The sequence below is a fragment of the Neolamprologus multifasciatus genome, chromosome 6 (genome assembly GCF_963576455.1).
Source record: "Neolamprologus multifasciatus chromosome 6, fNeoMul1.2, whole genome shotgun sequence".
Lineage (NCBI taxonomy): Eukaryota > Metazoa > Chordata > Actinopteri > Cichliformes > Cichlidae > Neolamprologus > Neolamprologus multifasciatus.
The window spans coordinates 35593019-35617411 of record NC_140444.1 but is presented as its reverse complement, the minus strand read 5'-3'; the positions used below and the strand labels follow the sequence as shown (position 1 = coordinate 35617411).

Sequence of the window (24393 nt, the reverse complement as noted above, 5' to 3'; positions counted from 1 at the left end):
TAATGTAAAGTGAAAGGTGGATAAAGAGAAAGCTGTGGGTGAGTAAGGGGGGGGGGGGGGCAAAAGTAAACACAGCTATTGAATACATACCATACTCAGCCCCCTTGCCTGCACAGAATAATGAAATGAATCACACTGAGCATCACGTTGGTTCAAGGACTCCGGTAATCTTAAGAAACACCATTTCTCTTAAATTATACATTCTCCAATGTATTCCTCTATTTTTCCAAAGAAATGTACATTTCTTTGGAAAAAAACGACAGTTTCAAAGAGCGTTTGAACTTTTCAGAGGCAGCATATAAATCGCAATCATGAACTTGATGATACTCTTACCGAGCGCAGGCTCCACGGCAATGGGAGAGGACTCCTGTGACTCCTCGCTGAGGCCGAAGAGGTTGACGGCTTGGACACGGAACACATAGGTCTCCCCCGGGATCAGGCCGTGCACCACAAACCTGCACGCACACACTCATTATTAAAATCAAATACATATAAAACCTCTTAAAGTCTTTATTGAACAGTGACAGTGAAAGATGGACAGGAAAGTGGGGAGAGAGTGAGAGAGGGGAAGACACACGGCAAAGGGCCACAGCTCGGACTCAAAGCCCGCTCGCTTCATCTGGTCACGGGGCGCGTGGTCGCCTGCTCACCTATTGAGCTAAACCACTGCCCACATCGGATATTTTTATGTACATATTGTTATTCTGGCTAAACTATTTTCCAACCATCGTGAGTTTATCTTCAGATTTGAGAAAGTCGGCTAATATTGGGAATACTGCAGAATAAAGTATAAAACAAGCTAGAAAATTGTTGAAATCATCATCATTGCGACAGACTGGCGACCTGTCCAGGGTGTACCCCGCCTCTCGCCCTATGACAGCTGGGATAGGCTCCAGCGCCCCCCGCGACCCTGAAAAGGATAAGTGGAAGCGAATGGATGGATGGATCATCATTTATCCATGACTCCACAACCTGCCTTTGCCTTACATTAAACCTGACACGTTGCTCAGGGACTCTCAGACTGAGCTCTCTGTGTGCTGTGGAGTTACTGCACTCCTGTGTAACACTCCTTTAGAGGAGACACTTTATTTATATTCATTAAATTCTTTTTTTTCCTTCTTGTTCAAAAGGCTGACCATCGTGTAACATTTTTGTCCCTCTTACCTGGTATGTTTGAAGGGTTTATGGTTGCATGCAAACCACTCCTTGGCTCCAACGACACGGCCGTCGATGTAATATCCCATGAGGTGTTTCAGGTGTTTGGGGGCCTCCCACTGCACAAACACAGATGACTTGGTGTTCCTAGTAGCAACAACAAGGCCCGGAGCAGAGGGGACGCCTGTGCGGCAAAGAAAAAACATATATACATGTAATATTAATTAATTACCAAAAATATACAAAGCTGAAAGTGTTAAAGTGGAAAAAAGGACAGAATGATTCCTCGGACATCAAACCAGTTGTAAATATTTTTTTCTGTATTAAACAACATTTTATTCAAATGACTAAATAATGTATCAGTTACTAACAATTTACTTTCTTACAGAACAGAAATCATGACAATTAGCTGTAAATAATACTCACTGAAGCTTTGACTTCCACATACTTGTCTGCAGGTTACTGCTACTCAAAAAACATGCATGCATTCAATATTTGTGCTGTGTTCCTGTATATTGTGTGCACAAACACAGTGATTAAACACAGCACAGAGGACTTGTTTTTAAGTTTCCATGGAATGGCTTTGCCATGCCTTTTTGCAGAACAGGATGTTTAAGCAGAACACTGACAGAGGAGTGTTTCCGGGATTTAATTTGAATTTAGGCACGAGAGCCCAGAATAATCCCATTTTCCTTTATCGACCTCTCGTTACCCTGTAATATAACAGCCTACTAAGCCATCCCCAAGTGCTCCAGTTCATCACTTATAGTGAGAACAAACACACACAGACCAGAGAGTGAAAGAGTGAACTTACAGCAGTGTGAAAAAAGTGCTTTTAAAGTGTGTTTGATATTTTTCTGTACATACCAATTGGAAGTTCAGTACCTGCAAAACACAGTCAATCACTATGAAATAAACTGTATTTGGGCTTTTCATGCATTTGTTTTTGTGGACACATTTACACGTATGCATTAAAACACTTTGCTTAAGGTAGACAAACACACAAAAAAAGTTGTTTTAGTGACCTTCCCATCTGGACCTTTAATATCTATAATTCGAATAAATTACAAAATTTGACGATTCAGCATTTCTTCACAGGTTTTTGTGCTTTGCTGGATATATAATCACGTGTCTTTAAGTCTGCACTGATCCTGGCTCTTACCATCTTCATCAACCTTTTGGATGGGCTCAGAGGGCGCAGAGGCCTCGCTGGAGCCATACATGTTGACCGAATACACTCGGAACTGGTACTTTTTCCCGTCTTGCAAATCAAAAACTGGGTAACGAGGGGAGTGCAGTTTGACTGTTGTGTTGATCCGCTGCCAGTCTCCAGTGCCTGCTAAGCACTGTGTGGGAAAGTCAGGGAGGGGGGGGGAAATGAGAAGGTATAGCCATATGTGATGTGGCACAGACAAAAAGAGCAGCTTTTATACTGTGTTTTACAAAGTTAAATCTCACTTTTATTAAATTAATTAAACAATTTAAGATATGAGAATCATAAATAACAAAGTGTATGTTTGTGTGTGCCAAAAGGGTTAAAAATAAAACCAATCTTTGTGTGAATTCTGCTATTGACATGTAACTGAACCGGGGGCAATGCTAAACATGATGAAAACATTCTCTCACTTTTTCAGGAAATATATTAAACATATTGTTTAAATGTCAACATTTTTAGCAAGACTGTTTACAACTTGACTGGCTTGCTTAATGTGTGGCATTAAAAATACTATAAAAACACAATACATCAGATGCAAGATGTAATAAATAAGATTTCAGACAACTTGAAATCTAGCATCTCAATATATAGCTACTATCACACAAATTTATATTACATTTGAACTTCTTGTATAAGCATTCAGTATGGCTACTATATGAATTTGTTTGCAATATATTATAAGCTCACAGCTATGTTTACATCCTTGCGATTATATGCATTAAAACATGTCATGTGACTCTAAACTGGTTGCAGTAAATCCATTGTTCCATATTTACACTGGGTAGCAAAACCCTGTTTAAACCCACGGAAGCTTCTCTAAAGATGAGATCAGAAGTTCAAAAATGTATCAAACTGAAATCTGGAGATATGCTAGTGTAGAGTTCTCTGTGTGAAATTTAAAAAAAAAGGTATTGAAGTTTCACGCAACCCAAACGTAATACAGCTTCATTTGTGTGTAGTGCTGCCATTTAAGTAAAACTTGAGAGGACATTTAAATGTGACTGTCTTGTTTATCCCTCAGCTACAGTACCAAGGTTAAATCGGCTAAACTGAGAGCAAGTGATGGGCAAAAGTGAAGCAGCACACACCTTCTCGATGACGTACCACAGTGGAGCTCGTCCACGGGGGCTAGGAGGCTTCCAGCTCAGCACGACATATGATTTGAAAATTTCAGATGCATGCACATCTGTGGGTTCACCTGGAATAGTTACGTAGCCTAGATTGGGAGTGAACAGTGTTGAGGCATAACGTACACAGAACAGCAGCCACTGCAGAAGTCCCACATTATTCACTTTTTGTACTCAGGTTTTTATCTGTGGCTACAATGTAGCTGCCATCACCAGTGTGTGAATGTGTGTGTGAATGGGTGGATGACTGATTGTAGTGTAAAGCTGGGCGATCGTGGCTCAAGAGTTGGGAGTTCGCCTTGTAATCGGAAGGTTGCTGGTTCGAGCCCCGGCTTGGACAGTCTCGGTCATTGTGTCCTTGGGCAAGACACTTCACCCGTTGCCTACTGGTGGTGGTCAGAGGGCCCGGTGGCGCCAGTGTCCGGCAGCCTCACCTCTGTCAGTGCGCCCCAGGGTGGCTGTGGCTACAATGTAGCTGCCATCACCAGTGTGTGAATGTGTGAATGACTGGGTGTGTAAAGCGCTATACAAATACAGGCCATTTACAGTGACTTTTACAATGCTTCTAATGTTACATTTGAGCTTGCTTTCAAAGGCAGAGAGGAGATTAAATATTCACCACTATATGGACTTCAATAATGCATTTTCATAGAATTTTACTTATAAGTGATGAAAACAAACACAACTAAGTCCTGCCTTTTTCTCAAAGCTTGTTAAATTGTAAAAGTGCTGATCAGCAGGACAATAACATTGGTGGAATTTTATTAAAGATTAAATAATTATTTTTGGTAGCATTCAACAATAATTACATATCCAAGTGCTACACTAGAGCTGCCACAGCCTCGTATGTGGTTTGGTGGCTCAATGCTCACAAAACACACAATATTTTAGTTTTGTTTAACTACAAGTTTCATATCCAGCAGTTAGCCATTAGATAAAAACCCCCAATATCATATTTCAGATTGAAAAACATAGAAATATGAACTAAAAGGACTTGTGAAATGTGGGACTTCTACAATAGCCTTGATTGTGATATTATACAAATATGTAATATTTTTGATATTTTCTATTAGTTTCTAAAATTAGTTTTTTATCTGTTATACGTTTTTGTTAAAGTAGTATATTATATCAAGTGGACACAATTTAAAGAGAAAAACGTTTCAGTTAAAGTGTGAATGGAAAAAGTTCGATTAGATCAAAGACTGCACCACAAAAGTTAAGCTGGGAAGACTCTGGAAAACAGTTTTCCTGTGTTGTTTAAAAAAAAACCTTGATGACAGATTAGTTCTAAGATCAGCATTAAAATGTTTTTCCTTCTCATGTTTCCTTTGTTGAAAAAGATACGAATGTAAAGGTCAGAATTCAAATGCCGCACCTTAAGATGAAAACATATTCCTGTAATAGTAACTAATTTAATCATGCAGCACTCATTTGTTACTGGAATAATGATCATGTCCAATAAACAGGTATAAATGGAAAGAAAATTCACTGATAGTGGAACAGAAAACAGAACAGCAAACAAACGTCAGTGAGAGTTTGATCAGGGAAGATGCCTTTTTAAGCAAACATCCCCATAAAATGTAAAATGATCTCACGATGGTGCTGATGGGGTTTGGAAAGAGGGACAGATGTTAGTATTTAGTGAGATCGTGAGGTGGTGGCTTAAAGATAGGGGAAACAAAAACTGTGAAACCAGACTAGTGTGTAACCACTATACCTTCCAGGTCATCATCCTTTATCACTATGTCGTATTTCCCTTCAATTTTAATCACTGTTGCAGGAAATGACAACAGATCGGTCAGAAAACGCTGGCTTCCTGCTGTCCTGTGTTTGTATTTACCTTCATCTGTACCTTGCAGTCTCTCACTCTCTGCAGCGTCCAGGGCCGTCACTTTGTCTGACTTGCGTGAGGGCCTGCTGATGCCACTGCTGTTCACGGCTCTGACCCGGAAGTAGTAGGAGTGGCCAACCCTTAAGCCATGTACTGGGTATTTGCAGATCTTCACTGGGGCGTCGTTGCACTGCACCCAAGTGTCAGTGCCAGCTTCACACCTGTGAAATGGATCATTTACGGCAAATAAACTCTCCATTATCAGGAATTTAATCTCTTTTTATAAGAGAGTTCTTCAGAATGACATGTTATATTTGTTATGAGGCAATTTTGAGAAGCTGAGAAGTTAAAGTATCCTAATAAACTGGTGAGAAGGGCTGCACTTGCAAGTATTTTTGTTTAAAGAAAACTGCAGTCCAGACCTTTCACCAGTTGAAAACATTTGGTGCATCATGAAATGAAAAAGATGACATAGAACAGCGGTCCCCAACCCCCGGGCCTCGGACCGGTACCGTGAGTCGTTTGGTACCGGGCCGCGAGAGTTGAGGCTCAGGTGTGAAATGTATAGTTTTCAGGGTTTTTATTGGTTTTCAGCGTTATTTTGTTATCGTTTTTATCGTTTACTCGGTTTTCCTTGGTCTTTTCACGTGTGTTATGAATAAATTTTATTTTTTTTGGTACCGGTACTAGTTTTATTTTGTTGTATTTATCCGCGACACCTTAAAGGCCGGTCCGTGAAAATATTGTCGGGCATAAACCGGTCCGTGGCGCAAAAAAGGTTGGGGACCGTTGACATAGAAGATCATACAGCAGGCAAAAATAGGGCAAAACTGATCTCCCAACCCTCCGCTGTAACCATCTGGTTGTTAAAAGAGGGGATGTAGTCAGCGGTAAACATGGCCCTGCACCAACGGTTTTTTCATAGATGTGTTGCTGCCATCAAATCCAAAATAAGGTAAATTGTTTTTCTTAAAATGGTTCATTTTCCCACTTTAAACATCTGTTTAAAATATAAACATTATTAAATACATTTTTAATGTTCCACTGTTAATAAAATAAGTCTTATATGCACTTTATGTAACCATGAAAATATGCAAATCATATCTGGCATTTGGTGTGAAAAGATACATTTAATTTAGAAAATCTTCTAAGGAGTGCAGCTCTAATAACTATGACTCACTTCCTTGGCATTAAGTGCAGTATAATTCCACTGTACTCATGTCAGTGTGCCAACTGTGGTCTATTTAAAGAGAGCTGGAAGCCTTCTCAAGATTAAAACTGACCGATCCACAAAGTATCCAGTGATGGGTTTCTCGTTGACAGTGTTTGGGGGTTTCCAGGCAACTAGGACATAGTCCGAATTGATGTCATAGGCCTTTACGCTCATTGGTGCGCCGGGGGCTCCGGGTGCAGAGGGAGCAGCATCTAGGGAATAAAGAAACACGGGTATGTTGGGGAGGAAGAATGGAAGACGAATGGTGATAGACACAACTATTATGGCTCCACCGCTTATTTGCATACTATGCCTAATGTGTGGTAACAGGAAGTAAGGAGTCAATAACACCTGTTTTAAATCTATGTACTGCTGTGAGTATAGAAAAGATTAGGAACTCTTAATTTAACTTCTAACTAATAAAACATTTCATTTTGCCAACCAAGCTTTCACTTGCTCAAGACACAAGACACATCGTTTACCACCATTTGCATAGTGTAGTTATTTTTCTTTGTTAGGGGCGTATAAACCTGCGTCTCATCTGCCTAGCAACAGGAGAGGCTTCTAAAAGTACAGCCAAGGGGCAGAAGATAAAAGCAGAGGTCCAAGTATTGATCTCTGTGGTACCCCACATGAGACCAGAGCTGAGGACTTACACAAAATGTTCTCTCAGCCAGGTAAGACCTAAACCACGCAGAGCATTCCCCTAAATACCTTTAGCCAGGAGGATGGCATTAACAACCCAAGGCAAAACAGATTCTGTGCCAAGCAGAGATTTAAAACCAGACTGAAAAATCTCAAGGTCACTATTTTCATCTAAAAAGGTTTTTTAGCTGACTATAAGCAATTTTCTCCAGAACGTCAGAGAAAAAGAAAAGCTTGGAAATAGCCCTAAAATTTGATAAAATACTGTAGCATGCTTAAAAGGTTTGGGAAAAATACCAGATGAAAAACTGCTATCGAGGACAGATGGAAGAGTAGAAATGACCTCTTTAAATAATCAAGGTGGAACAACATCAGCAGGGAAATCTGTGGGCTTCAGATGACCAACAACCTCATACAATAAAAAGAAAGTTACAGGCTCAAACTGGCCAAAAGCAGCAGAGCAAGGAACAGTGACTGAGGTGTCGAGAGCAGACGTGGTGACATCTGAGCCCTGGCATTATTCACCTGTTCCACAAAGAAATTTCTCACATGCCTCAGAGGAAGGTTCAACAGTGTTACGTATTTTCATTTTTATTTTTCTTGTATCTATTATTAGTTCAAAGCAAGTTATTTATGCACTACACATAATCAGACTATCATATATATTAACCAGATTATAGTTGGGTATTTTAAGTAAGGTAAGTTATAAGTGGTAAGTTTAAAGTTTCTAAGGTTTGTGCTATTCTAACCCTTTTGCTCATTCATGGCTTTTTAAAAATTTTGCCATTTCTCTTTTTATTCTAAACAGCGATTTCTGATTTGTTCTTTCAAAGTCACTCAATCCACTTGTATTTTTATTTTTATTCCTATTTATTCTATTTATCCCCTTTGTATATTTTATTTATATATGTCTCTGTATTTATATATGTGTGTGTGTGTATGTATATATATATATATATATAATATTCTGTAACTCTGTAACTTCTGTCGGTGCTGTGCTTTTGGAAACCAAATTTCCCAGAGGAACCCTCCCGAGGGATTAATAAAGTTTTATCTTATCTTATCTTATCTTCTCTGTGATCACGTGGTGTTAGGACTGTGTCCTACCTGAGACAAACAGGTAGGCGCTATGCTCAGCAGTGCCGTCCTTTGTGAAGATCCGAAGCGTGTAGAGGCCCTCATCATCCTTGGCCAGGTGAGGTAGCGTGAGAGAGGCAGCACCTCCACCCACTGACATCTCCACCAGTTTACTTGGTTTCAGCAGTTTATCTTTTAGAATACAAGATAGAGGACACAATGAGAAGTGACCAAACTCCACAGTCAACCGACAGTGCCACACACAAACATAATGAAAGAATGAAAGAAGGTCTGACCATCTCTGTACCACTGGGCGATGGGTGGTATGTTGGGGAGATCGGGGACCACCACCATTGTACACACCAGTCTGATGGAGTTGCCCTCCACACCAAAAGACACTGGGAACCGGTCAAGCAGGCTGACATCCAGCTTACTGGGATGGATCTCAGTCAGATGAGGCACTGGAGGACAAGATTTGCAACATCATTAGCAATCAGATAATAATCGTATTCTGTGGATATGTGGAGATCATGATCATGTAGAACCACAATGGATTTATGAACATAAATCTGACATTTTTTTCAATATATCTGTCATGTTCCTGGGTCTGTTAACCCAGCGTTTTAAGTTTTAGTTTATTTGGATGTTGTTTATGTTTAAGTTCATTAGATTAGTGAAGTTCATTTGGTTATTAGACTCCTTGTGTTTTCTTCCCCTGTATTTAAGTTTCCCTCACCCTTTGTGTTTCATGCTGCGTGTCTTATGTTATCAAGTTTGTATTATCATGTCTGTCTCATGTTTCCTGTTTTATTTTGAAGGAATCGTGTGTTCTTTGTTCATTGTATTTAGTTTCACTTCCCTTGTCCTGTCATTAGGCTCATGTCAGTCAGCTGTTCCTCCATGTGTTCCCACTTCCCCTAATCACCTCCTGTGTATTTAAGTCCTCTGTTTTCAATGTGTCATGGTCAGGTCGTCTGTTGTCCACGCCATGTTTCCTATGCTATGCTATGCTATGCTATGCTTCGCTTCGCTTCGCTTCGCTTCGCTTCGCTTCCAAGTTTCTTGTCTAGGTTTTTCTTATTGTTTGTTTAGATTTCCCAGTTTAGGTTTGTGTTAATTTTGCTTCAGTTTGCCCTTTGTTTGTACCTTTTTTACCAGCCATATTAAGCGGCTCGCTTTTTGTTAGCATTTCAAGTTCTGTTCCCTGTTCCTTGGAGTCTGCGTTTTGGGTCCTTTTGTCAACCCCTACAGTCTGCCCTCGCCAGACTGTGACAATAACTCTATGATCTTGTCATTCAAAAGCATCAAAATTCAGTAAACGTGTCCAGGAGCCAAAATGAGGTCTGAGATTTGCTATCTTAGACGTCAATGATTTGAAGGAAATTTTGTGACACTGTCCCTTGCTTTGGCAACCACAGGCTGTGATTTCCACAAAGTGATGTGTGATGAGTGTTTCACTTTAAACGTGGACTTGGTTTAAGAGCTTTCAAGTACAATCAGCATATCCAGTAACATTAAGAAAGTAGAAACAATTTGTAGTCACAGTTATTTCTCTGGAATTTTTAAAAAATGTGTCCATAAGGAGTGAACAGCATGCGTTTTTTCATTTCAACAATGTATACAATAAATCTTAAATAAGGTAATCCAAAGGAGATGTCTGGTGTTTTTAGTCAAAATGAAGTCTTGTGGAGGTTAGTATTTTCTGGACTCCCAACATGTACATAAATGTTTCGATCGCTTGCTGCTCAACCAAAGACAGATCTGTGTTTTGTTTTTCTTCAGAGGGAGTCACGGGACAGGAACAGCTTGCCATCAGTTTCCACTTCTTATCAGGCCTCTCATAGCGCTGCTATTTGAAGTGTCATGATTCCATGAGCTTGTGTCTGGGCGTGACTCCCCAGTCTTACTAACTCCCTTTATGCTCTCACCTAAACCAAGGTGGCAGGACTCTCCGGCTCCAGCTGGTCCTGTGAAGAAAAGACGTTTATGTTTACAGAGAAAGACATGAGAGGTGAGCAATGTCTTTAAGAAAGAGGGAGACTTACTCTTCACAATAATTTTAGCTTTGCTGGTAGCTGTGCCATGCTGGTTGGTTGCCACAGCACTGTACTCAGCAGTATCACTCACAACACACCTACAAGGTCAGCCAGAGTAGGAACAAGTCACTGATTGCAGTATATCAACATTTATATTTGATTTGATGCCGTTTGGTTTGAAGAACATGTTTTCTATTCAGGCTAATAGAAGGTAAAATGCAAGCAATTGTGTTGAGACTCAAGAAGAGTCTAAGGTTAGAATAGAAGGAAGAAATTTGACCTTCAGCCTGAGCTGAACTATTTTAAAAGATCCATTTTCCCAGCTGTGTCGGACATAGATGCATCCTTCTTGTCACTTGGTGCTTTTTGCATAAAGAATGTAAAAATGACTGATTCTGAAGAAGTTTGGCAAATAAACTACGATGTTCTCAGTGACCTTCAATGCAACGACGTCCAGAGATATTCCAATTCTCAGAGAGAGGGAGGGACAGAGAGAAGCGGAGCGCAGTCAGAGGAATTCATGGCTCGAATGACGCAAAGGTCAGCACTCCGACATGAACAGCTGAGGGGTCTTGAAGATGACGAAAAGAAGCAGGCTGCAGCCTCACCCTCAATTTAGCAATCTCCCCTCTAACTCTCCAGCCGACTGTCAGATAATGTCAAGATATCGATATAATGTGCTAACAAAATAAAAGTCCTGTAAGTGTAAACATCTACGCTGAGCGTGAGTGACAGGCGTTCAGTCTTTCCCAGTTTGTTTCTATGCTTTCCTTTCAGTTTGGTTGGTTATAATACAGCAACTAGAAAAATTGCTTGACTATATAAAAATATTGTCTTTTCAACAAACCCCATAAAACATATTTACACTAAACTTTTAATGGGACATTTTTTTAATTTAAAATGAAAAAAGTTTACAAAACCCCCAAAGCATATATAATCCATGCAGGGAGCAATTTCAGTTTGCGCCGTTGGAAGAAAAACTAAATCCTGAAAGCTGGAGCTGGAAGCCCTTTTGTTGCTTAAATGCTAGAAATTTTCACTCAGTTGATAAATTCATTAAAGTCTTAAACAACCCTCACTTCTTTACGTTTTGGAGAATCGGAAGCAGATGCAGAGATTTATAGAAACGTGTAAACATACAGGGAAATACAGCACACGAGGCAAAATGGTTGAACTGCAGCCTCAAACGATAACATGCTTTATAGACAGCTATAGACTGATGATCATTTGAACCAAAAATGTCCTATTTGGATTCACTGGCCAATCAGAGCAGGTTATACTGATTTTCATTGCAGTTCTTGTGCAGTTTATACACCACCTCAGCCTTTTCTCCCTGTTTCACTTCCTTTCGAACGGCTTCTTGGCAGCCACCATTCATCTTAGACCATTTAGGCTGAGGCTTTGTTGAATAGTAGAGCCAGATCTCTCAGGTCCTGTGTCACAGTTTTAATTGATTTTTACTGGGCGTGACTTTCAGATAATCTTCAACTGCTGTAGATGTTTTGTAATGTCAGACATTTCTTTTGTCCTCCACTTGTCTACTTTTCCCAGATTTTTAAGGACATATTGCCAACATTGCAGCAATATGACAACAGTTAATAACTCTTTGGGCATCTTGTTGGTGCAATTTATCTGTTATGTGTAGACACACAGTGTTAGGTGATGCTTTTTTGTGCTTGAATGATTTGTAGGTCAGTGTTAAGCGGAACAACAAACAAACAAAGAATTGTGAGCTTAAAGTCACATATGACTGAAAATGAGTGAGAGAAGAAAGAAAGTCTGACTCTGTAAACTATAAAGAATATAAAGTGGCTGAAGACATTTGCACAGTACTGTATAATATATTCAAGATTGTATTATATCACTTCCTGTTGCTCTAACATTAGTTTAGGCTTCTTAGTCTAAGGAAACAATATATTGGCTTTTACCTCATCACTGTACATTTACAGTCTTATTCTATAGTCTACAGAATAACTACATTTTAACAATTTTACATTTTTTTATTTAAATAATTTTTATATGTTATTGATGATACACTTCACTGTTAGGAAGATTAGGCTTAAAACTTTCCTTTTTGCTAAAGCATATAGTTAGGGCTGGACCAGGTGACCCTGAATCCTCCCTTAGTTATGCTGCAATAGACGTAGGCTGCCGGGGGATTCCCATGATGCATTGAGTTTTTCCTTTCCAGTCACCTTTCTCACTCACTATGTGTTAATAGACCTCTCTGTATTGAATCATATCTGTTATTAACCTCTGTCTCTCTTCCACAGCATGTCTTTATCCTGTCTTCCTTCTCTCACCCCAACCGGTCGCAGCAGATGGCCCCGCCCCTCCCTGAGCCTGGTTCTGCCGGAGGTTTCTTCCTGTTAAAAGGGAGTTTTTCCTTCCCACTGTCGCCAAAGTGCTGCTCATAGGGGGTCATATGATTGTTGGGTTTTTCTCTGTATCTATGAAGCGCCTTGAGGCGACTTTTGTTGTGATTTGGCACTATATAAATAAAATTGAATTGAATTGAATTGAATTTTTACAGTTTAATGCTGACCACCACATGCACAAAAAGATGACAATGACGACAGTAACTAGTAGCTAGCACACATGGTTACTACCACACTGTGGCTCAAAACATTGTCAGAGGATTCTGAGATATAAAACGGACAATCGACCCGCACCTGGAAAAAGTTAGCTCACTGATAGTGGAAGTCTTTACTAAATTTGTATGAATATTTCAGAGATGCTAATGCATTACCAACACATATCAGTAATTAATAACTTCATTTTAATTTCACTAAAACATTTTACTTCTCTAATTTACTGAACAACATGACTTTTTTCTTTTTACCTCATTTCAGGTAAAAAGAAAATCAAAGGCTGCAGCTTCCATGTTATAAAACTCCGTTTAATAAAATCATTTATGTCTAACTGCTGAGAGTTGTAGATAATACATACCTGCTAACAATCAAACTATGGACTCCATATTTATTCTCAATCTTGTACTTTCCCGGGGCACTCAGTGGATCTACTGGCACTCCATCTTTATACCTGCCAATGAATCTGAATCAGTTTCACACCACAGTGATATTCTACAGTCCTAAAATATTTCAATAGTGTAATAAATCAGAAAAGCTTATAATGGTATTACCTTAAAGCTAGAGTCACATTTAATAACCGTGTGTGCGATGGCAGTATACTGACCATTTGACGATGGGCCTTGGATTTCCTTCGACGGTGCAGAACAGCTTGACGGGAGTCTTCTCCCACACAGTGTGCGGCCGTAAGGCCACCAAGAAGTCTGGCAATTTGGGGATTTCCTCCAACAGATGCACTCTCTTTCTCATCATCCCCTTAACCTGGAGAGAGTCAACCGCATCAAGTTAATGTATTTATGAAAATGACATTTTTATGCATTATCTCTATAGGGCAGAGATTACATGAGCACTTTAGTACAACATGTTATCTTTGTCAACAATTCTTAGCTAACAGCAAATCTGAAACCTGCCAAAACCAATGAAGGAACACGAGGCCAGCAGATGTTAGTGATCATATTGTTAAAACTCCTAAAAAAGTTGGTTTATTCCTTTAAAAGAGACCGAGACTGATTTGACCAACAGTTCACTGATGCAATAAGACCATTGGGCTCAGATTTCATAGAAATGCCCAGCTGAATGATTTAGATTACATTTAGAGACTCTAGATCTGCTGTTTTGCTGTCCTCATGATTACAAATTGATATAATTTTAATAGTGATTGTAACAGAGACAGATTAAAGACATTAAAGCGTACACATAACATTTCCACAGACTTTTAAACTTGTTCCACATATATGTGATAAAACACCAGAAAAACAAACCAACAAAGGAACTATAGTGTCACCTCGAGTTGTTTAGCAGATGGTTACTAACCTCTTTCTGAATTTCAAGACTTTCCACTTGGGCCTTAGTAGCGATCCTCATCCTATGAAGCTCCTCCTGAATAACAGCCAGTCCTTTCCCAACATTTTTGCTTACTCTCTGGTACTCCTCAGTCTCCCCAGAAGTCCTAACAATGCATACATCAGATTAATCTTTGACTAAGATTGACTTTAGCATCATTGTTAGCTATACGTTTGTTACGTATTTACCTACAAGCTGAACCGTTACCCTAAAATAATTGTATGATACAACCTGAAACCGATGCATTGAGCATATCATGCATAACACAGGATAAAACTAACCTTGAGGGCAGGGAGTCAGTGTTATGAGTCTATAGGATAGTAAGACTGTGCAATTGTTTCGTAATTTAAACGGTAATCATTGAATAATTAACCAGTTATACTAAAGAAATGTGCTGTGGTTACAGGGGTCAGCCAGTAGAAAATGTAGTTGCATGTTACCTTGCGACTGAAATAGCTGCGAGCCAGAGCAGACTCACCTCTGCCGGAACACCGGCACGGTATAGGCTTGTTCTGCCATAGCCTCCGTGGCCTGGGCCTGTGCCTGGCTCACCGATTTAGAGCTTGATCTGCTGTTGAGGAAAACACATCATTAAAAATCAGAAAGCAAGTTCTCTGCATAAAAAATTCTCAGGTTTTAATTTAGCAGCTAAGCTGAGTTTGTCTTCTGAACATACACATACATAAAAACACAAACACTCGCAGTAAACAATAACTAACAGTTACAAACATGCAGTTACAAGACTTCCCAGCATATCTGCCTGATTTTTGAGCGGAGGTTTCTTCCTGTTAAAAGGGAGTTTTTCCTTCCCACTGTCGCCAAAGTGCTTGCTCATAGGGGGTCATATGATTGTTGGGTTTTTCTCTGTATCTATGAAGCGCCTTGAGGCGACTTTTGTTGTGATTTGGCGCTATATAAATAAAATTGAATTGAATTGAATTGAATGTATTGTAAACGCCACAGAGGGATTAAATCTGTTTATGTACTTTGTCTTTTTCTCAAAATTAGCTGGGGTTAAGAAAACTGATTGATGGATATTATTCTCTACATGCATACCACAACCACTATTGTGAAAAATCTGACAGTGGCTAGTGTCACTTGCACAACAAACTATGATTTTATCCAGAAAATTATTTTTACAAAATAACCAGAAAATTGACATTCTGTGTATAAAGACCAACCACCACTTTGAGAGAAACTTCTTCAGTACTAGCACAACTGTGTATAGTTAGTAGCCTCAGATGTAGGTCAGGTTCAAGTGGTGACATTAGTCATCTGCTATTAGACAGCTGCAGTTTCCTACCAGATCACTGGGAGATCAGAACTTGGCTTGTAGGCGCTCAGTTTATTACCTCACCACTAGTGACGAAAAAGCCAATCTTCAGCATGTATAATATCATGTTAAGTATGACTATACTGCACAGCACAGCTGTAAGGGCCAGAAAACCTTTTTAAAAAGCATGCTATAGCAACAAAGACAAATGCATACATGGCTTTCATTGGCCTGAACTATAAGATCTGTTGGCAGAAGCTGCAGAGCAACAGAAGCAATAGCACTTCCTGAAATCCCGACTTGGGTTCAGCTCTCAGAGGTTCTGGAGCTCACATAGACAAAGAGGTTTAGAATCACTGGTGATACTTTGAGGTTTTACAAAGAAACAAACTGAAGCTATAATAAAGAGGGATGAAAATATGTTCCTGTGGAAAACGATAAACAGAACTAACATCTGGGTATTCAGTCAGTTAGCATGTACCACTCTGTGACTGGCTGATTTGTTCATGAAAATCATTATTTGACATGACAAATAAGCTGCCAGCTAGGAAGCAGACACACCCACTAGCGCAGCTGCTCCTCAGCAACACCCCCGTGTGTGTTTTTTTGTTCTACGTCGCAAAGCAGCAAGAGCTGTGCTACTCAAAGCAGCAGGTAAATGTCACTGTCATACCTTTCTGTGTGCTGCTTGGAAACGTGTTTAGTGTGATGATAAGCATAATCAGTTTTGACTTGGCTCACATGCTTCTTCTTATACCAAGGTATGACTTTGGAAGCCATGACTGGAACACTTCAAGGAGTCCTGGTCAAGAGTACCAGTGGGAGGGGGAGACCAAACATGTGTTAGCCATGTTAGAAATCTCAATAACAGTATTTTCTTTACCACCACTGTTACTGCAATCATTCTGTGATGTACGTTTAAAGTATTAGATGTGCTGTCATCTCTGAAATCAACAGTGTGCAAAGGTTAACCGGTGCAGTTTCTGCTGTTCTGTTGTAGGATTTATACAACACATGACAAAAATACCCCCACCCGAATCTCTAATAGACCTAAACAATGTTTAAAGGCAAACATTTACGAGACAGCGTGGCAGTTCCAACTTTTTGCTCGAGCTCAGCACTTCAACCGCTTCCTCTAACAGCCTCACACAGCTCAGCTATGAATAGCTTTCACCAGTCTGCCTATTCCATTATTGGAGAAATGAAGGAAACAGTGTGATTACCAGAAGAGCACAGTCCTCACACTATTTAATTAAAGCGATTGCGCAGGAAATCAGAGTGATCAGACTGTACAGGAACAAGACTTAGATCTAAGCCAGCTGTCATATCCACACTCTGCTGCAGGCTAATTGTGCTTCCGTTCTGTATAAATAATTATTTCAGCACAATATCGTCCTTTTTTGGCTGACGCAAATTAAGAAAAGAGGGTCAGCAACCTCTTAATACCCTGGTATGAAAGGAGGTACAGCTCAGGGAGATTACAGACCGCTGCTTCATTTTTCCCCCACACAGGAGACAGATTATCTGCTGCCATTTATTTATGCAACACATTTCACCTGCCCCAGGATTGGCAGCAGATAAATCCTCTTCCTAATGTGAAGCTCATTTTGAAAAAAGTTCTTTCTAAAATAAAATTAGCACACCAGCTAGCAAATATTAACAAAAGAGACTTACCCCAAGAAATTTAAACAGCGCAAAGAGGTGGCAGACCAGCCTGATGCCGCTTGGGAAGCACTTGCTGATGGCAACAAAAATATTACCCTCTCACTGGAGGAATGCTGTTCCCCTTCCACCCCATGTATGGATGCACTTAAAACTATATATAGCATTTACCCCCAAATTTCCTTCTCATTCTGCACTTTGTAGATGAAGAGTGTGCACCTGTACCACAAGGTTTAATGAATTATTCTGGAGGCAAGTTTTATCCTGTCTTTATAATACGGGAAACGTTTTTATATATATATATTTTTAATTGAATATTAAAGATGAGAAAGAGTTGGAACAGTGAAACAGTAAATGGTGACAGGGTTTAGAAATTGTTCCACACAAAGGTTCATTTTGAAAATCAGAAAAATAGCTCTGAAATACCAGAGTGCCTCTCTTCTTATTATTGTCGGTAAGTCTAACAGTTTTTCTAAAAGTATGAGGTCTGAAGGATCTCCCCTTTAACCATCAAAAATATTGATCTGTGCAAGAGTCTGGAAGAAGTTTTCAGTCATTTCTGGCAGATCCTGACGCTCAAAGCATTATGAGACCTTTTTAGGTTTCTCGAGACAGCCTGTCCTCCTTGGCTCAACACTTGCAGGCAACGGTCAAGCTATTTTTACCAGCAAGTCCTCGGTTACAGTGATACCTCTACTTCTTACTGTACACGAGCCACTGCAGCTATTTTTATTCAAACAAGTCTATTATAAATAACAGAATATACATGGAAATATTATAAATTATAAATAATTTAGCCCCTCGTTATCTTGCAGATCTTCTTAGTCTATATGTCCCTGGGCGAGCCCTCAGGTCTTCAGCCCAATTACTCCTGGCTCAGCCTGGATCTAGACTTAAATCTAGGGGTGACCGTGCTTTTGCCCTGGTTGCACTGAATCTGTGGAACAACCTTCCTATCGCTATCCGTGCGTCAGCCTCCGTTTTATCTTTTAAATCCCGTTTAAAAACTCATTTATTCAACATAGCTTTTCCATCTAGTTAGCGTCCCTGTTTTATGTTTGGTTCAATTTCTTATTTATGTACTTTATCTTTTAGCTATATCTGTTCTTAGTAACTTTGTTCTTATATTCCCTTTTATTGTTGTATAATTAGTGCCCTTAACCTGATGACATATGTGGTACCTTGTTAATAGTCTTTTATTTATTGTCTTAATTTTCCTGTTTTTATTGTAAAGCACTTTGGTGTACCACTGGTCTTTTAAATGTGCTATTCAAATAAAGTTGTATTGTATTGTATATCTTATAGAACAGAGTTAATGGCAGTCAAGATCACAGCGAACTAAAAAGAGATATAAAGTCTTAAATTTTTCCCCTTTGACCTGTAGTTGTTAAAACGTTACTGATTTTATGTTTAAAATATTTTCACTGACATCTTTGCTCACTTTTACAATACAGTATATAGCAGTATATTCTTAAAAACCAATGCAAACTCATCAAACTCTCAAAACCTGTATTGGATGTCCTCCTTGGGCATTTGAAAGACATCATCTCATTTAATTAAAACCCGCAGTGTTTGCTATATAAGAAATCAGAACAATGCAGAGAAAAAAGATGTAACTTCTAGAAACAATGACTATATAAGAAATACTGAGCTTAGCAATTGTCCTGAAGAACTGACTCAAAAAAGTCAGCCATCTCCCACCTTTACACAAAGACAACAGTTACGTTACAATCAATTCATACATGCAAACCGAAACAAAGGCTGTGCGATTGATCATTCTTGATGTTACACGGGAAAGAAGGTCAAACACCAACAAAGGAGAAGGTTTGCATAAGGTTATTCAGAGAAACTCATTCAGAACTTTCTCCAAGCATGACATCTGAGCGCACTACACCCTTAGACAAAAACGGCTCATGCGGATGCTGTACAACTGCTCCTAAAGGACACTCTTCTGAGGATGTTCACATTTTGGACTGAGAAGACGGATGGTTTGAAAGAAAAGTAAAGGAGACCATCACTGTCCGCTGTTAACAACCATCTTTGGACAGAGGTGATGGCTTACAACACCAGCTATCAACTGCCTACAATGTAGTCTTGAGATCCCTTCCCAGTACCTCAATAGGTCACATGATGGGTTGGGAAAAGGTTTCACAGAGGTTTCACCCTTAACCCCCCGGTCACAATAAAGACCTCAATAATCAGCCCGTTCTCACTCCTGAGGCGTAACATGCCGACGTTTTGTCACATCCCGCGGCGTTCCTGAGGAACGCAAAAGGAGACCTTCGGCGTTCTTATGGTACGCGGCGGGTTATGGCTGAAATCCAGTGCAATGATGCTCCCGCGGGAATAGACGTTCCAGCCCTGTATTCCAGCCCTAAACCTAACCTTATCCCTAGCCCTAACCATAACCTTTTTCCTGATCTTAACCAGGACTTTAATGATGTTAAATAGCGTGTTTCTAAGTGATTTGAAGAAAAAGAGTGAACATGTGTAGATTGAGTCCATACAGTTCTCATATTTCCTCATTTTTCCGAGGTCGTCATTTAGGAACGTGGTGGGTAGCCGAAAACGTAATATGTTGACGATTTGTCACCTAGCGTGAAATGTTACGCTTTGGGAGTGAGAACGTGTTGCAATAATCATGTCCACACTTTAGCTCATGCAATGACTCATATGATCAATAGTAGGTCAGTGACTCTCAGGACCACCTCCTATGCCTGCGTCTCTCCACAAGTCCCGTTGCCTTTCTTTTTCTTAAGACTACCATTATCTGGATGACTGAGACCCTCCGCAGAACAGAGTGCGATCAAATCATTAGACTGTACCTCTCTTAACATGTACCAGTCATGTTAAGAGAGGTGAGTGATCCATCATTTACAAAACAATCCATACATCTAAATTGGCTGTGTACAGATATGCTATGATTTTCATTGGGTGTGACCAGGAGGGACAGAATTAGATAGAGTACATCTTTCCCAAACCGGTTGCAGCAGATGGCCCCGCCCCTCCCTGAGCCTGGTTCTGCTGCAGGTTTCTTCCTGTTAAAAGGGAGTTTTTCCTTCCCACTGTCACCAAAGTGCTTGCTCATAGGGGGTCATATGATTGTTGGGTTTTTCCTTGTATGTATTATTGTAGGGTCCACCTTTACAATATAAATCACCTTGAGGCAACTGTTGTTGTGTTTTGGCTGTATAAATAAAACTGAATTGAATTCTATTCAAAGCAAAAAATAAAGAACTGCCAGGTAATATTCAGAGTATGTTTTTTTTGAAAGAAGGAAGTTATAATTTAAGGGGTTTTTGTAACTTCAAAACAATGAAGGTACGTACTACAAGAAAAGGCTTTTGTGTTTCTGTTCATGGAGTGAAACTATGGAACAGTCTGAATATGGAAGTACAGCAATGTCCAAACATAAAACTGTTCAAAAAGAGTTATAAAAATATGATCTTCTCGAACTATAAAGAAAAGGAAAATATTTAAATTAAGTGAATGTCTCTATTTAAAAAACAAACAAACAAACAAAAAAAAAACTCATGATGTGATATTATAGTATATAGTATATCAGAAATCTGTTCACTATTTTTATTACAAATTATATCAGTAAGGAAGCTGACTAAATATTAACTGATAATTTATGGCAAAGGGGTGGGATTAAATAAGTGTTTACTTCTTCCCACTCCCTTTCAACATGTAAATTAATCAGAATGGGGTTTTTTGTATGTAATTTGTACAGTATTTTTTTTCTTTCTTATTTTCTTTTCTAAATGTACTTGTATATTGTTTACATGTTGAAATTAATTACCAATCAATCAATCAATCAATTGTGCAGAGGAAGGACAGTAAAATTACTGGACAAAGTATGTTGAACATAGAGCACAGAGGAAGTTCATGGATATAGTGAAGGAGGGCATGCTTGTCCTACTTTGTTGATGTGACCAAGGAGGATGCTGGGATATAGTGAGATGGAGCCAGAAATCCACAACGGTGAAGACATGGGCTCAGTTTGGTGTGACTCTCTGTTCAATGCTGCCACCTGATGTCCATCTGCAATAGTATCTTTTCACACTCATACTTTCAGTCTTCAAAACAGTATTACAATATGATTCGAGGCAGCACACCAAAACTTTCAGCCTTAAGAACTGAATAAAGTGCAAACGTTTTTACTATATACTGTAATGTATATAGACTATATTTTTATATATTATATATTTTTTGCAGGTACTTCTCCTCAGCTCTTTTTTATATTTTTAGATGCCACCTTTAAATTCCTAGGAACACGTCTCTGAAGATCTTTAGTGGTCAGTTAACAACATCTGTGGTGATAAAGGCTCGGCAGTGCCTCCACCTTTCGAGGGTTTTAAAGATGAATAAACTGGAGGACAAGCTGCTGGTGACCTTCTACTGCTCTACACTCGAGTGTGGACTGTCATGTGCCATTAGTGTGCGATAGCGTGTGGCCCGCCGGCTTTACAGTGGCTGACAAAGAAAGACTGCAGAGGGTGATAAGGTCAGCTGAAAAGACCACAGGATGTTCTTTACCCTCTCTGAATGAGATTGAAAGTACTTCATGTCTCACCAGAGCAAAACTCATTTTCAGAGGACACTTACCCTCCTGCCCAGTATAACCGTCAGCCTGTACAGTATGATTTAGTATAAGGTTCAAGGTTCTTTATTTGTCACATGCATAGTTATACAAGTATAACACACAGTGAAATGTAACCTGACACGCTCCTCGACATGTGCAAAAATGGGGGGGTTAGGGTGTCTCAGTCAATTATAGATGATGTGAGAGGGCGGGTGTGTGTGTTTAGGGCCCGGATGGCTCGGGGATAGAAGCTCCTCTTGAGTCTCTCTGTCCTTGCCCGGATGATGTGGAGCCTTCTACCGAATTGCAGAAGTTGGAACAGTTTGTTGCCAGGATGGGACGGGTCCTTCAGTATCTGCGCTGCTCTAGTCCGGCATCTCGTGGTGTAGGTGACCTGAAGCGGGGGGAGAGCAATCCTGCAGCAGCGTTCTGCTGTACGGATCACTCTCTGGAGAACTTTTTGGTCCTTCACACAGCTGTTCCCAAACCACGATGTGATGTTCTGTGTGAGGATGCTCTCCACAGCGCCTGTATAGAAAATCCTGAGGATCTTTGGAGAGACCCTGAACTTCCTCAGTTGTCGTAGGTGGTACAGGCGCTGCCTAGCCTTTTTGGTCTGGACCTGAATGTGGGCAGACCATGTCAGGTCTGAGGAGACGTGGACACCAAGATACTTGAAGGACTGCACCCGCTCCACTGGAGCTCCATTGATGATAATGGGCTTGTAGTCTCTGTGCTGACTCCTTCTGAAGTCCACCACCAGCTCCTTGGTCTTGCCGACGTTCAGCTGGAGGTGGTTGTCCTGGCACCATGATGCCAGATTCTTCACTTCGTCCATGTAGGCGCCTCATCGTTGTTGGAGATGGCGCCCAGCACCACTGTGTCGTCAGCAAACTTCACAATGGTGTTGGAGCCGTGGGTGGCCACACAGTCTGAAGTGTAGAGGGAGTAGAGCAGTGGCAAGAGGACACATCGCTGAGGTGCTCCTGTGTTGATGGTGATGCTGTTAGAGACGCATCTACCCACCCTCACCACCTGAGTTCTGCCAGTGAGGAAGTCCAACACCCATGCACACAGACGGCTGTTGAGTCCCAGATCCCTCAGCTTTGTGAACAGTCTGCAGGGCACTATTGTGTTAAACGCTGAACTGTAATCAACAAACAGCAATCTCACATAGTTACCCTGTTTCTTGTCCACGTGGCTGAGGGTGGTGTGCAGGACGTGGGCGATGGCGTCCTCAGTGGGTCTGTTGGGTCGCTAGGCGAACTGGAGCGGATCTGTGATGTCTGTGGTGTAGTATAAGTAATGCCCTAACTTATTATCCCTGTGACCTGGAAGGAGAAGCAGAAGAAGATGGATAGATGGATGGATCTCCATCTGAACTAGAAGGATAGTGTGCTTTCAACCAAAGTGTAGTTTAGTTCAAGTTTAACCTTTTGTAATAAAGATTAAGGCTACAAAGATCATCATCATCAAGTAAAACCTAACTAACACTGACTATATGCACTAAATGTGAGACATTTTTTTGAGTTCACACTGTGAAACAATGTGTTTGTTTTCTTTTGCACAATTGCAATAACAGTTTATCTGTTTTATTGTCTTTGACTTTAGGTCTCCTGTTGGATTCCAGTCTCGTTCCCCTCTCTGGCCCCACTACATAGCATGTTTGTACTGGGAGTAAAAGAGATTATTGGAGCATGATAATGTGACAAGCATGAAGTTCAGACATTTGAGATGCCTCATGTCTGCAGAATATTTAGACTACATAAGTGCCAATAGATTCAATGACTTTATGATGCATGAAGGCTGCAGAGATTTTATTTATTTATTTTGCTTTTATTTGATGAGAACTTATAATAAACTAAACACCTCTAGAAATTTCAGTATATGTGGTCTTGGTCCCAGTAGATGTTCGAACTTGGTTCCAAGCAGGACATCTTAACAAGAAAATTGCAGATACCTTGGATTACGTCAAGTCTCTTCTATTTATTTCTCTTTTTTCCTTTAAAATTTGAAAGAGAAAAAACGTGCCAACCTGAAAAACATGCTAACCTTCACTGTAACACCACAATCTGGCCAGTTTGCTCCTTGATATGCAGGAAATAGTCAAATCTAACGGGACTATTTCTATAACAGATTTACTGAGGACATTTAAGCTTCCCAAAGGATATTCCTCTGACAGACAGGAATCTTGTGTGCCTTTACAAACAACAAGCACATATATACTGCAGCAGGCAAAATGGATTCATGGATGAATGATGAACTCTCAACTTCAGTAACAGCAAAGTTTAAGTAAACTGATAAACAAACAAAGCATAACATATTAAAAGGGTCGCGTGTTGAGGAAAATAGAGTCCTTAATATTCAAATAAACATGTGGTTACATAAAGAAACTGTCCTGCTTAAGCATGCGTTACTTCATTATAACGAGCACAACATTTAGGTCACCAGGAAAGGTCACCCTGAAGCAGCCATGACACCAGGCCAGATAGTCTTCCTCAGAGGGGAGTGAATGAATACTAAGCCCTCCCCCTTTTTCCTCTCTCCTTTCTGAGCTTGTGTTTCACAGTGGGGAAAGGCGGCACCGGGAAACCATTCTTTTGGTTGCAGGCTGCTAAAGATGGAACACGAGAGGAGGGGG

General features: G+C 40.1%; 2 protein-coding genes across 11 annotated transcripts in view; one reads left to right on the top strand and one right to left on the bottom strand.

Annotated features, from left to right (window-relative positions):
- Positions 1 to 4045, top strand: part of LOC146517529 (uncharacterized) — a 149371-nt gene extending 145326 nt beyond the window's left edge. For both annotated transcript variants that reach the window (XM_085164305.1, XM_085164306.1), the window contains one exon: positions 3927 to 4045. The gene's annotated coding sequence lies outside the window, so the exon portion shown is untranslated. The remainder of the gene's footprint in view (positions 1 to 3926) is intronic.
- myom2a (myomesin 2a) overlaps positions 1 to 17349 on the bottom strand; it is a 31683-nt gene extending 14334 nt beyond the window's left edge. Inside the window, exons 1-19 of one of the 9 annotated variants that reach the window (XM_085164328.1) lie at positions 17180 to 17278; positions 16179 to 16307; positions 14711 to 14800; positions 14203 to 14338; positions 13496 to 13650; positions 13250 to 13342; positions 10310 to 10398; positions 10193 to 10231; positions 8561 to 8725; positions 8295 to 8456; positions 6613 to 6754; positions 5351 to 5550; positions 5216 to 5269; positions 3460 to 3587; positions 2318 to 2501; positions 2023 to 2040; positions 1165 to 1339; positions 334 to 455; positions 91 to 108 (exon numbers count right to left, since the gene is read on the bottom strand). In XM_085164328.1, coding sequence (XP_085020454.1) covers positions 91 to 108; positions 334 to 455; positions 1165 to 1339; positions 2023 to 2040; positions 2318 to 2501; positions 3460 to 3587; positions 5216 to 5269; positions 5351 to 5550; positions 6613 to 6754; positions 8295 to 8456; positions 8561 to 8725; positions 10193 to 10231; positions 10310 to 10398; positions 13250 to 13342; positions 13496 to 13650; positions 14203 to 14338; positions 14711 to 14800; positions 16179 to 16285 — 2077 coding nt within the window. In that variant the 5' untranslated portion in view covers positions 16286 to 16307; positions 17180 to 17278. Of the gene's footprint in view, positions 1 to 90; positions 109 to 333; positions 456 to 1164; positions 1340 to 2022; positions 2041 to 2317; positions 2502 to 3459; positions 3588 to 5215; positions 5270 to 5338; positions 5551 to 6612; positions 6755 to 8294; positions 8457 to 8560; positions 8726 to 10192; positions 10232 to 10309; positions 10399 to 13249; positions 13343 to 13495; positions 13651 to 14202; positions 14339 to 14710; positions 14804 to 16178; positions 16308 to 17179 lie in introns of all 9 variants that reach the window. The other 8 variants (XM_085164323.1, XM_085164324.1, XM_085164326.1 and 5 more) reach the window with 8 other exon arrangements.
- Positions 17350 to 24393: the final 7044 nt, after the last annotated feature.